This window comes from Ictalurus punctatus, chromosome 16 (genome assembly GCF_001660625.3).
Source record: "Ictalurus punctatus breed USDA103 chromosome 16, Coco_2.0, whole genome shotgun sequence".
Classification (NCBI taxonomy): domain Eukaryota; kingdom Metazoa; phylum Chordata; class Actinopteri; order Siluriformes; family Ictaluridae; genus Ictalurus; species Ictalurus punctatus.
In genome coordinates, this window is record NC_030431.2 from 9596301 (window position 1) to 9609468 (window position 13168).

The following is a 13168-nucleotide window of genomic DNA, read 5'->3' on the forward strand; positions in this document are numbered from 1 at the left end:
TGGTCAAAAATTCCAGCAAGCCAATGTCAGAGACTGGTGGACAATTATGTAAAAGTCCTACAAGAAGTTATTTCTGCTAAGGAGGGGAATAATCACTTCCGAGGCCAAGGGTGTACTTAATTATACCACAGAAGAATATCACACCTATTGATATTTCTGTTGAATAAATGATTAAAAAACTATCTTTCTAATAGGCACGTTATACTTTCCACGGGGCGTACTTATTTTTTCACATGACTGTATGTATGTATGTGTGTGTGCATTGTTATATATATATATATATATATATATATATATATATATATATATATATATATATATATATACCAAAGTCTGGTGAAAATTTCATGTGAATAGCCTCCTTGGAAACATATGTTAGGGAGGTGGGACTCCCTCATCACAGCCCTGTCAACTGACAGACATGGTGTTATTGGTGCTTTCAGTATTGCTCATGCCCAAGGCATTTCCCATAGTGAGGTACCTCACTCCTGTTATCAGAGAACCAGGGTTACGTAAGTAACCTAAAGTTGTGGTACTATTGTTTACTACTGTTGTGTTTGCTGGATCTTTGGTCCTTAAACTATCAAGACAGAAAGAGAAACACTGTTTCCACAATAGTAGCATGTGGTACAGCAACCGAGAATACTTAATGAAGGTTACTTTGATTACTAATACAGAACCATGCTAAAATAACTCTGTTTGGTTAACCCACCATTTGTTGCATTAGCAAACGCTGTGACCAGTGAGGTTGCAGTAGCTGTGGTGGTACTATTCACTTCTGAAGTGTTTGTTGGTTTCTTGGTTCCTGAACAAACGAGACAGAGAGAGAAACACTTTTTCCACAAAAGTAGCATGTGGTAAAACAACCAGGAACACTTAACAATGACTACTTTGATCAGGAATACAGAACCAGGCAAAAACAAATGTACTCTGTTAACCAACCTGTTGTAGTTTTAGTAGTAGCTATGACCTGTGGGTTCATGGTAGTTGTGGTGGTAGTGTTTGCTACTGAAGTGATCGTTAGATTATTGCTCCCTGAATCTTTCAGACAGAAACAATAACACCTTTTCTACAAGAGTAGTATGTGGTACAGCAACCAGGAATATTTAATGAAGGTTACTTTGATTACTAATACAGAACCATGCTAAAATAACTCTATTTGGTTAACCCACCATTTGTGGCATTAGCAAAAGCTGTGACCAGTGTTGCAGTAGTTGTGGTAATACTATTCACTTCTGAAGTGTTTGTTGGTTTCTTGGTTCCTGAACAAACGAGACAGAGACAGAAACACCTTTTCCACAAGAGTAGCATGTTGTACAACAACCAGTAACACTTAACAATGGCTACTTTGATCAGGAATACAGAACCACGCAAAAAAAAAAAGTACTCTGTTAACCCACCTGTTGTAGTTTTAGCAGTAGCTATGACCTGTGGGCTCATGGTAGTTGTGGTGGTAGTGTTTGCTACAGAAGTGATCGTTAGATTATTGGTCCCTGAAACAGACAGAAAGAGAAACCCTTTTTTTTTTTTTTTTTTTTTTTTTTTAACAAGAGTAGCATATGGTACAGCACCCTTTTGTAACATTAGCAATAGCTGTGACCAGTTAAACAGTGGTAGTTGTGGTACTCATGTTCACTACTGATGTCTATTTGGATATTTGGTGACTAAAGCACTAAGCCATAGGGAGAGAAAAACAATAAAATCAAACACTAATAATTATTTCAAAAAATCATTGTTTTAACACAAAAAAAAATATGCTTTAGCAGGTTACAGCAACCAACCGTTTGAATCAAACATACACACATCCTTGTTTTTCCTTACCAGATGTTATAACCTGGTGTAATGTGGATGATGTGTTCATAACAACAGTTGGGGGAACTGAAATAAGCTGTGTAGCTATTTTTGTTGATGATAGAAATCCTTGTCCTCCTGGTGTGGTTGTAGTTGCATTTGTTGTCAAGGTGCATGTTACTGGGGGAAAAGACATAGAAATAAGAAAATGAGACCTTCAGCTGAGAAAAGATACAATCCCTAGGAACACTAGAATATCATGGCATCATCATGACGATCTGGGATAGGAAGTAATAAGTCTAGCATACCAGATCTTCCATGATAAGAGATCAGGTTAGATTAAAAAAAACAACCAAAAAAGGAAAACTGCATATACGTGTCAGTATATTTTAGATAAGTGCCAAAGTTTGGGTAAACCTCTTTCCTTGTATTAGACAACTATGTGAATTCAGGTAAAATATGCATTCCCAAACCAATCAATAATAGCCTGCTGGTATTTTGGCAGGCTAAAATGAGTATAATACAATATTCAGAAAGTGAATATTTTAACATTTGAACATTGGAGTCCCACAGCACCAGAGGCTGACTTCAATTTAAATTGCAAAACAAACTGCATTTTTCTGTTCATTCAGATTTTATTTTACAACAAAAAGAACACTTAAGTTCTGGGTAAATTACAGTCCCCTCTGAAAATATTGGAATGGTAAGACCAATTCTTTTGTTTTTGCTATACTCTGAAGACATTTGGTTCTAGATCAAAAGATGAACATGAAACGATCGATCAGAATTTCAGCTTTAATTTCCTGATATTTACATCTAGATGTGTTAAACAGCTTTGGTGGCACACCATCCACTTTATGCGACCTAAAGTATAGGAACAGATAGTCCATGCTTTCATCCATTTTTTGTACTGCTTATCCTACACAGGGTCATGGCCTATCCCAGGTGACTCAGGGCACAAGACAGGGGACACCCTGGACGGCATGTCAAACCATCGCTAGGCACACACACACACACACACACACACACACTCACTATGGTCAATTGAGAGATGCCAAACAGCATACAATGCATATCTTTGGACTGGGGACTAAACCCACTAAGCAAGTAGAGAACATGCAGGCTCCATGCACACAGGGTGGAGGTGGGAATCGAATCCCCAACCCTGGAGGTGCAAGACAAATGTGATAACCACTAAGCCACCATGCCCCGTAGGAACAGATAGTCTTAAGGTAGATTAATGGTCTGGTCTGCACTTATATAATGCTTTTTTTTTTTTTTTTTAACCCTTAGCGGTTCTACAAAGCGCTATACACAGTGTCTCAGTGTGTTGGTAGTGTGTTTTGGGACATTGTCTTGCTGCATGATGAAGTTCCTCCCAATCAGATTGGATGCATATGTCTGTAAATTTGCAGAATGTTTCTGTAGACTTCCGGATTCTTTCTGCTGCTACCATCATAAGTTACATCATGAATTCAAACCCAATCCAGGACACTACTTTCACCATGCTTTCCCAATAAACCTGTACCTTTTGGATCATGAGCAGATACTTTCTTTTTCCACAAACTGGTCTTTCCATTACTTTGGTAAAGGTTAATCCTGGTTCCAGAACCAGGATTTGTGGCTCATCCAATCTGACTTTCCGATTCTTACTGCTGATGGGTGGTTTGCATCTTGTGGTATGGCCTCTATATTTCTGCTCTCAAAATCTCTTTGAACGGTGGATGAAATGACTTGCTTTTCTCTGATAGACAACTCTCTGATCTTCATGTTGGCTTATCCATTTTAAGTGCCTTCACAGCCTGACATCCAGGGCTCAAAAGAGAAGACATTATCTTGGTTTTGATACTATAGATCACACTATTCTACTTGATAGATTAGAAAATGTTGTTGGTATTAAGGGAACAGTCCTCTCCTGGCTCAGGTCTTATCTGACCGATCGTTATCAGTTCGTAGATGTAAATGGTGATTTCTCCATGCGTACTGAGGTTACTTTTGGAGTTCCACAGGGTTCTGTTTTAGGCCCACTGCTCTTTACTTTATATATGCTACCCCTAGGTCAAATTATTCGTAAACATGGAATTAGCTTCCACTGTTATGCTGATGATACACAGTTGTATGTTTCAGCGAAGCCAGAGGACAGACAGAAGCTTAGTATAGTTGAGGATTGTGTAAAGGACATTAGACATTGGATGTTAATTAACTTCCTTCTACTTAATTCTGATAAAACAGAAATACTTTTATTAGGCCCACGTGTAGCTAGAAGTATTCTTTCTGATCACATGGTTACTCTGGATGGTCTTTCTGTTTCATCATGTACAGCAGTTAAAGACCTTGGAGTGATTATTGACTCCAGCCTATCATTTGATGCTCATGTAGATAATATTACTAGGATAGCCTTCTTTCATCTCAGAAATATTTCTAAAATAAGAAACATATTGTCACTACATGATACGGAAATACTAGTTCATGCATTTGTCACCTCTAGATTAGATTACTGTAATGCCATACTGTCTGGATGTTCCAGTAGGAATATAAATAAGCTCCAATTAGTCCAGAATGCAGCTGCTAGAGTCCTAACTAGAACTAGAAGATATGACCATATCACACCGATATTATCAATACTGCATTGGCTCCCAGTAAAATCTCGCATTAATTATAAAATACTTTTATTAACCTATAAAGCACTAAATGGTCTCGCGCCACAATATCTAAGCAACCTTTTGGTTTTATATGATCCGCCACGCCTACTTAGGTCAAAAGATGCAGGCTATTTGACGGTACCTCGAATAGTGAAGGCTACAGCAGGGGGAAGAGCTTTCTCTTATAGAGCCCCACAGTTATGGAACAGTCTTCCTATTAGTGTTCGGGACTCAGACACAGTCTCAGTGTTTAAGTCTAAGCTTAAAACGTATTTGTTTACTCAAGCCTACCCTGACTAGATTCTGTTCTACTACTTCGCAGTCATAATTATCTTTTTTCTCCCTCTCTCCTTTCGCCGAGCCCCACACGAATTTATGGAGATACTAGAGCTCCAGATCCTTTCTGCCTCTGGATGGAGCTCAAATCTTCTTTAATTCCAGACTGCTGGGACTACGGCTGCTCCTAACGCCATACAGACTTCATATAAATCCATAATGAACTTTTTCACACTAACTGTTGTTACCCAGATGAGGATGGGTTCCCTTCTGAGTCGGGTTCCTCTCAAGGTTTCTTCCTCTTAAAACATCTTAGGGAGTTTTTCCTTGCCACCGTCGCCACTCAGTGGCTTGCTCAGTTGGGATAAATTCGCACCTTTAATATCTGTATACCATGTTGATATTTCTGTAAAGCTGCTTTGAGACAATGTCTATTGTAAAAAGCGCTATACAAATAAAATTGAATTGAATTGAATTGAATTCAGAACTATTAACTTAATGTTTAAACTTTAAACAATCAATCTAACAGGGTACACATGGGCAACAATAAACACCTGCCAGTCACAAGTTACAATATTTTTGATCATTTGAAAGATGGGTGGGTTCAAACAAAAGGGGACATGTTATTGTTTAACACATCTAGATGTAATTATCAGAAAATGAAAGTTGAAATTCTGATCTCATATTCATCTTTTGATCTCAAAACCCAAATGTCTTCAGTGTACAGCAAAAAAAAAAAAGAATTGGCCTTGCAGTTCCAATATTTTCAGAGCGGACTGTAATTTACCCAGACATTAAGTGTTCTTTTTACTGTAAAATAAATTTGAAGTCAGTCTCTGGTGCTGCAGGACTCTTTTTCTATTTTCTAACGGTAAAATGTTCACTTTCCTAATATTATATTATGCTCCTTTTAGGCTGTGAAAATACCAGCAGTGTCACGATTTCCCCTTGAGCCAGCGCTGCAGTATTGCAGCGTGCTCGGAAAACCGAAGCACAAGCTCGTGACGCGAGCCCGAAGCGCGAGCCCGAAGCGCGAGCCCGAAGCGCGAGCCCGAAGCACGAGCCCGAAGCATCAGCCCGATGCGCAAGATCTTACCGAACACACGCTTTTGGTTCTTCAATGACATTGACTTTGTTTACTTTGGACATGTGCTTTTGTTATGGTTTCTGTCCTGTCTCTGCCCCTGTCTTGTCATTGGTTGTTTTCCATAGGTGTGTTTTCAGCGGTCCTGTGTTTCACCCCCGATAATGTTTGTCTTTTAAACCCCTCGTATCTCTTTGCACGGCGCCTAATATTGAGTTTATCTCATTACCAAGCGGTTGTTCCTCATTTCTCATTTTGTTTCATGTTCACTGAGCTCGTTTCTCGTTTCTCATTCTAGCCTCGCCCTATTTATGCCTGTTTGTAGATCACTTGACCTTTTGCCTGTTATTTGACCACGTTTTTGATTACCATTTTGGATTTGTCTGCTTGTCCCTCTCTCTCTAATAAACCTCTTTCACTGCACTTGCATCCATCCTAACCTCCATTACATAAGTTTCGTGACAGAATACTATGCCTACTATGGATGCAGCGGGAGAGTGAGGAGAGCATCACAGCAGTGTACATGGGAATGTCTGGCCACCCTTCATGTCAGTCCAGTTTCCCCTGTGGACTGCCATGGACCTCCCAGAGACGAATTACGGATTGTGTGACTACCTGAGGCAGTTCTTATTCCACAGCCAAACGTACTTTTCGAGCCTGGTGAACCACAAGCTGGACAAGAGGCAGTGGCTTAGGTTCATTGTGTCCTGGTTTTATGGCCCAGCCCATGAATGAGCATCTGGCCAGTACATGGTCAAGTGCCCTCAACAATGTAACTCAGTTTGCGGAACTATTCTTGAAGAAGTTTGGGCATCCAGGAAAGAGCTACAACCTGGATCAGCTTTTGAGGGGAGTCAGTGTGACAAACAAGCCTCACCTGCCATTCCACACCTACTATGAGTGGATTGACAGGGCAGCCTCCACAGCTCAGCTTCAGCCCCTGGCTGACATGGTAGTGGTGGAGTTGACACAGACCTGCAGGACCAAGGGCTGCGGAAAAGAGGCCCAGCTACAATGTTCCACATGCAGGAAACTTGGGATCCATGGATCATATTTCTGCTCTCGGGGATGTTTTAAGAGCAGCTGGTGTACTCACAAACGGCTCCACAAGAGAGCGCCTGCGGCGCTTCAGCCTGAGGTCAATGTGGCGACCTCAGCTCCAGAGTTCCAGCTCGAGACCCATGAGGAGGTCTCCCCTGCCGAGCTCCAGCTGGAGGTCAACGTGGGGACCTCATCTCCAGAGCTACAGCTCGAGATCCACAAGGTGGTCTCACCTGCTGAACTCCAGCCGGAGGTCAACGTGGTGACCTCAGCTCCAGAGCTCCAGCTCGAGACCCATGAAGTGGTCTCACCTGCCGAGCTCCTGCTAGAGGTCAACAAGGTGACCTTCCAAGCCATGTTCACGGCTGAGATCAAAGAGGCGACCTTTCAAGCCCAGTTCCTGTCCGAGGTCAAAGAGGCGACCTCTCAAGCCAAGTTCCTGTCCGAGGTCGAAGAGGCGACCTCTCAAGCCAAGTTCCTGTCCGAGGTCAAAGAGGCGACCTCTCAAGCCAAGTTTCTATCTGAGGTCAAAGAGGTGACCTCTCAAGCCAGTTTCATGTCTGAGGTCGAAGAGCCGACCTCTCAAGCCAAGCTCCTGTCTAAGGTCTAAGAGGTGACCTCCCAAGCCAAGTTTCTATCTGAGGTCGAAGGGGCGACCACTCAAGCCAAGTTCCTGTCTGAAGTTGAAGAGACGGCCTCCCAAGACACGTTCCAGTCTGAGGTCGATGAGGCAACCTTCCACGCCACATTCCAGTCTGAGATCGATGATGTGACCGTCGACACCAAGTTCCAGTCTCAGATCAACTATGTGACCTTCCACGCCAAGTTCCAGTCTGAGATCGACGACGTGACCTTCCAAGCCAAGTTCCAGTCTGAAACCAATGTCACGACCAATCAGGTTATGCTCACACCAGAGTCTGTTGACACGACCAACCAAGATCTCCTCACACCTGAAGCCGACGTCACGACCAAAAAGTTCGACCAACAAGGCTCACGCCTGAAGCATAAATCAGGACCAACCAAGTTCCGATCACGACCAAGTCTGCTGACAAGGACAACCAAGTTCCGCTCACACCTGAGTCTGCTGACACGGACAACCAAGTTCTGCTCACGCCCGAGTCTGCTGACACAACAATCAAGTTCTGCTCACGCCCAAGTCTGCTGACAAGGACAACCAAGTTCTGCTCACGCCCGAGTCTGCTAACATGGACAACCAAGTTCTGCTCACGCCCGAGTCTGCTGACACTGACAATCAAGTTCTACTCATGCCTGAAGGAGACGTCATGTGTAACCAAGTTCTCCTCATGCCTGAGAATGATGACACCGCCAACCAACCTAGCGTAGTATTGAGTTTATCTCATTACCAAGCGGTTGTTCCTCATTTCTCGTATTGTTTCACGTTCACTGACCTTTCTTGTTTCCCGATTCTGATTCTAGCCTCGCCCTATTTATGCCTGTTTGTAGATCGCCTGACCTTTTGTCTGTTATTTGACCATGTTTTGATTACCGTTTTGGATTTGTCTGCCTGTCTCTCTCTCTAATAAACCTCTTTCACTGCACTTGCATCCGTCCTAACCTCCATTACGTAAGTTTCGTGACATGTAGGTTATAATTGATAGGTTCAAGAATGCATATTTTACCTAAATTCACATAGTCAGTCTAATTCAAGGAAAGAAATTTACCCTAATTTTTCCACTGATCTTTTGAACCTACACATATTACACTACTGAAAGTAACTACAATGACACTAATTATACTCTCTCTTATAAACACCAATTCTTTCTTTTTTTTATTGTTGGAAGTCAGAAACTAGTCGCAGATAAAAACCAGTCCAGCAGGTTGTCTAAGTTATATTCAGGTTAAATGAACCATTGTGTTTCAAGCATTTGTACAATAACAAACAAGAAATAATGCCACCTGTTGACGCACTATATGTCGTAGATGTTTTCCACTTTAATAAACACAATGACATGCATCTCAAGCCACATGACCAATATAAAAAGAAGGATGAACGCACCCTATAGAGGAAACATTTTTTCAAAAGAAGTCTGTTGAAAAGAAAGTCGACAGACTCCTTTTGCTCCTTTTTCTATATATGTATAGGTGTTTTTTTTATCTGACATTTTGAAGAAGGGTCCAATTTTCCATTAGACTTCATTTAGTGTGTTTCTCATTCATGCATTAAAGCTCCTCTGAAGTGAACAGATTACATTCACATCAACATTATCATAATACAACTCTAAAATGTGTGGCATTATGGCTATGATGTATGATGTTTTGTCTTACCTGTGTGAGACAGCAGGAATAGGACAGAGAGTAGAACATGGTCCAGAACCTTCTGTGGCCTGTTACACGACACAAAGAGGCTTGTACTCACCATCCTTCTGTAATGAGATGGGCAGGGTGAAGTAATCGCTGTAATTCATTTACATAGTCTTTTTCTAACTTTGCAGCTACTGACATGCTGCAAAAGCTGACTTGTACAACTTTTTTTCATATTTATGTATTTATTTGTTTATTGTTGTTTTGCTATATGTCAGACCTGCAATTTGAATGTGATGTTGATATAAAACTTATGATGTTGAAATACTAAACTAATATACCATATATGCAGCATATATGAAAAAAAGATAATGTGGTGCTGTTTGATATCTAGACAGTTTTCTTTATAAATATCATCCACTTCAAGATTCAGTAAATTATTGTAGTTTTTTAGAACTAAAATAAGCTTGAAAGTAGCATTCCATGCATCCCAATCCTATTATCCTGATGTAAAACTTTCTTACAAGTTTCAGTGCTTTCAAACTGCAATTTGTTTTTCTTTTCTAAAAACAGCTACAGGATATAGTTTCTTATAAATATATTTTGTTCTGAAATGTTAAATATGTTAAGTGAAGACATTAAATGAACATAATATATTTGTTTCAGTGGGGTGGCTACTCAAGTTTTATTTCAAGTAATGCCTTGTATATTTATCTCTGAACAGACACTGAGATGACCATATTTTCTTCAAATTATTTTTCATTAACTCATTGATTGTCAAAAGGCTGAGAAGGTCAGTCCAGATGACCAGCCACAGATTCCAGTCTCTTACTGAGGAATGTTCCCAAGCAGATTGACCAGTAAAAATGAGCTTCCAAAAACTGACCACCTGCTTCACCACCTCAAACCAAAATGAGGACATTGCTGCTGCTGACCAATCTGTTTGTCACTCACTCTCTCATTTTCCATGAATAAGAGCCTGAGGTATGTAAACCTCAGATTTATTTTTCAGAAAAATGTTCATAATTTTTTAACCAAATTAGTAAAAAACTACAAAAGGTGATAATAATAGGATTGTCAAGGCTTTTAGATAACCGAGCTAAATTAAGCCCCACAGATAATAGTACTACTATTAACCATTTATATAATTTATGGTAAGTTATTGAACATGTGACCAGTTCATTTCTGTTTTTCACTTTTTTTTAATGTTCCTAACAGGGTAAAGAGATTTATTAAAGGTTATGAGAGGGTAACCTCATGTAAATGGCAAATAATGATAAAGCAAACACTGACACATTAACCACATGCATACCCTGACCACACCCAAAATGATGTCAGCAGCCCTACCAATTGAGTGGAGAAAATATTCCATCAAAGTGCAGTGATCTGTTTTATTAAAACCTATATTATTAGATAGGCTACAATGTATACTGTCAGTTTAATGTCATTAATTTACAGTTGGCTATGACGAACTGGGCACACACGCACGCACGCACGGGGACACACACACACGTAGGTAAGTCTTCGCCCTGGAATTACTGGAAATATTGCGTATTTCCACATGAGCAATGCTTGTTTGTCTTGTTTGTAGAATGTCTGATAAAAGGCTTTAATTTCAGGAAGCTTCCTATCATTAGTCCTTTTTGCACATAATTTGAAAAGCTTCTTTAGAAATCTAGAATTCTTAATTTGACTAGCCTTTATCGACTTGCATAATTTAATACTGAATGTAATTTGAAAATAATTCAAATTTAAATTAAAGCTTAAAACCAAATTAAAACTTCAAATATAATAAATCAGTAGCCTATCAGAAAAGTAAACACCATAGTCTAAACTGCCCCATATTTATACACTCACTAAAAGACACGGTCAAAACTAGATTTTAATAGACTATCCAAGAAAACGCTTACGTAGTCGTATTCAGGATATACATAACGATTAATAAATTCGTATGAAATTAGAGTATTTGTTTGTATCAGAATAAAGTAGGATATATAAATGTTGTAGACGTTAAATGATCAGAGTTGATAATGTAAGGGCCCCCAGTACCTTGTAGTCGGACATCGGCGAGCAGCGCGTGTGCCAGCGTTTATATTGTCACGTGCGAGAGCGGAGTTTCCGCCATCCACAGACGGACGGTGATTTCCCTCAATAACCCATCGGTTTTTCCCAACCGTCGGGTTCAGATCTGAATTTGGATCCAGCGTCTTTGCTTATATGAAACGACAAAGGTATATGTAGCTACCGTTTATGTCTTTGAATAAATCGTGCGCCTGTGTTGCCTTGTGTGCCAGAGTTAATTAATCTGCCTTAGGCTGAGGCAGACTGCTTGTAAAACAACTGCTTGTATAACCCGCCTCTTTCTCCTGAAAATGTGACCCACCCTGTCACACAATGACTCGCAAATCTGGCTACAAAAAAAAAAAACAACCTCATAATAGCTTCAAGTTTTCATTGGGCACAGCCTTCTGTATCAGATATTGTACATACTGAATATTCTGATGAGAGACAAAAACGCCTACTGTTAAAACACTAATAACTATTATGAGAAATCATATTCTAACCTAAGAGACAAACACACATTAATAATATTTGCTTAAAAAGAATACAAAACACGTGACTTGTTCACGTCAGCTGGATCCACCCATACATTTATCATACCTGTCACTTATGCACACCTTGCTTAGGCGTCAGACCTGTTACTATATTTCTAAAAACATTAAAAAAATATATGGAACATTAAAACAATTTTACTGTTGCAATGTGATACCTGGTTTTATATTATTTACACATGCCTGTGAATGAATTGTTTATGTTACATGTAATAACTGTTGGTTATTAAACAAAGTAACAGAAAGTTTATGTGCACATAAAATTCAGTCTGACTGAATTACCTTCATTCAACACAATACAAAGTTTAGCCATACTGGGTTTTTTGTTGTTGTTTTGTTTTTTTTAGTTCTTCCATAACATGGCTCAAGAGGGAATCCACCTGCCCATGAGGAAAGGGAAGCTTTTCACACATTTAAAAGAACTAAATTTGATGAATGTGATAATAAGTGTGTGGCATTGTAAGAGGTCAGACTGTAGATGGTTGGTTGTAGTGAGTATGTGCTGATGTAGGAGGAAATGAATGTGACCCACTTGTTCAGACTTGCTTCGTCTAATGAACTTATTAAGTTATGGCTTATATGTAGCTATTTCAATATAATTTTATAGTCTGTAACATGAACATATTAAGTAAATATATTTCAGGTATAACAAAATCGGGGGTTCTTCAGCTTGTAGTTAGTACTTTACTGTCCTAAATATTTCATGGGGCTTATAATATTTCAGGGGGGGAAAAGCATCTGTGTGATTCTGCCTGGCATTTATGGCTCTCGATACAACAAGGGGAACCTATATGTTATCACTTCTTCACAGCTCGAAGACACAGTAGACTTGATTCTTTTGTGTAAAATGATACGTGCACCAACTTCCGTTTGGGCATGATTTTGGTGGAGGAAGTATGATGCCCTGGGCAAAGTTCTGCTGGGAAACTTTGGGTCCTAGCATTCGCATGGATTTTACTTTGACCTGTACCACCTACCTAAAAATTGTTGCAGACCAAGTACACCCCTTTATGGCATCGATATTCCTTAATGGCAGTGGCCTCTTTCAGCAAAATAATGCACCATGCCACACTGCAAAAATTCAAGGTGTTGACTTGGCCTCCAAATCCAACTTACAGAGCTTAAAGGATCTGCTGCTAACTGCTTGGTCCCAGATACCACAACACACCTTCACAGGTGTTGTGGAGTCCATGCCTCAATGGGTCTGAGCTGTACTGGTAGCACAAGGGGAACATACACAATATTAACCATTACACATATACAAATCAGCACCAGTATTGGTGAGCCTGTGCCCACTGCAGCCTCAGCTTTCTTTTCATGGCGGAGAGAAGTGAGACCTGACATGGTCTTCTGCTGTTGTAGCCCATCCACCTCAGCATTCAACATGTTGTGCATTCTGAGATGCTTTTCTGCTCACCACAAGTGTGGTTATCTGATTTACTGTAGCCTTTCTTTAAGCT

At 40.0% G+C, this 13168-nt stretch overlaps 1 protein-coding gene across 2 annotated transcripts in view; it reads right to left on the reverse strand.

Moving 5' to 3' along the window:
* The window catches only part of LOC108276682 (adhesion G-protein coupled receptor G2), a 43394-nt gene extending 31963 nt beyond the window's left edge, over positions 1-11431 (reverse strand). Inside the window, exons 1-7 of one of the 2 annotated variants that reach the window (XM_017488489.3) lie at positions 11146-11431; positions 9121-9218; positions 1822-1971; positions 1401-1493; positions 1173-1262; positions 943-1041; positions 713-805 (exon numbers count right to left, since the gene is read on the reverse strand). In XM_017488489.3, coding sequence (XP_017343978.1) covers positions 713-805; positions 943-1041; positions 1173-1262; positions 1401-1493; positions 1822-1971; positions 9121-9214 — 619 coding nt within the window. In that variant the 5' untranslated portion in view covers positions 9215-9218; positions 11146-11431. The remainder of the gene's footprint in view (positions 1-712; positions 806-942; positions 1042-1172; positions 1263-1400; positions 1494-1821; positions 1972-9120; positions 9219-11145) is intronic. The other variant, XM_017488490.3, reaches the window with a different exon arrangement.
* Between the last annotated feature and the right edge of the window lie 1737 nt (positions 11432-13168).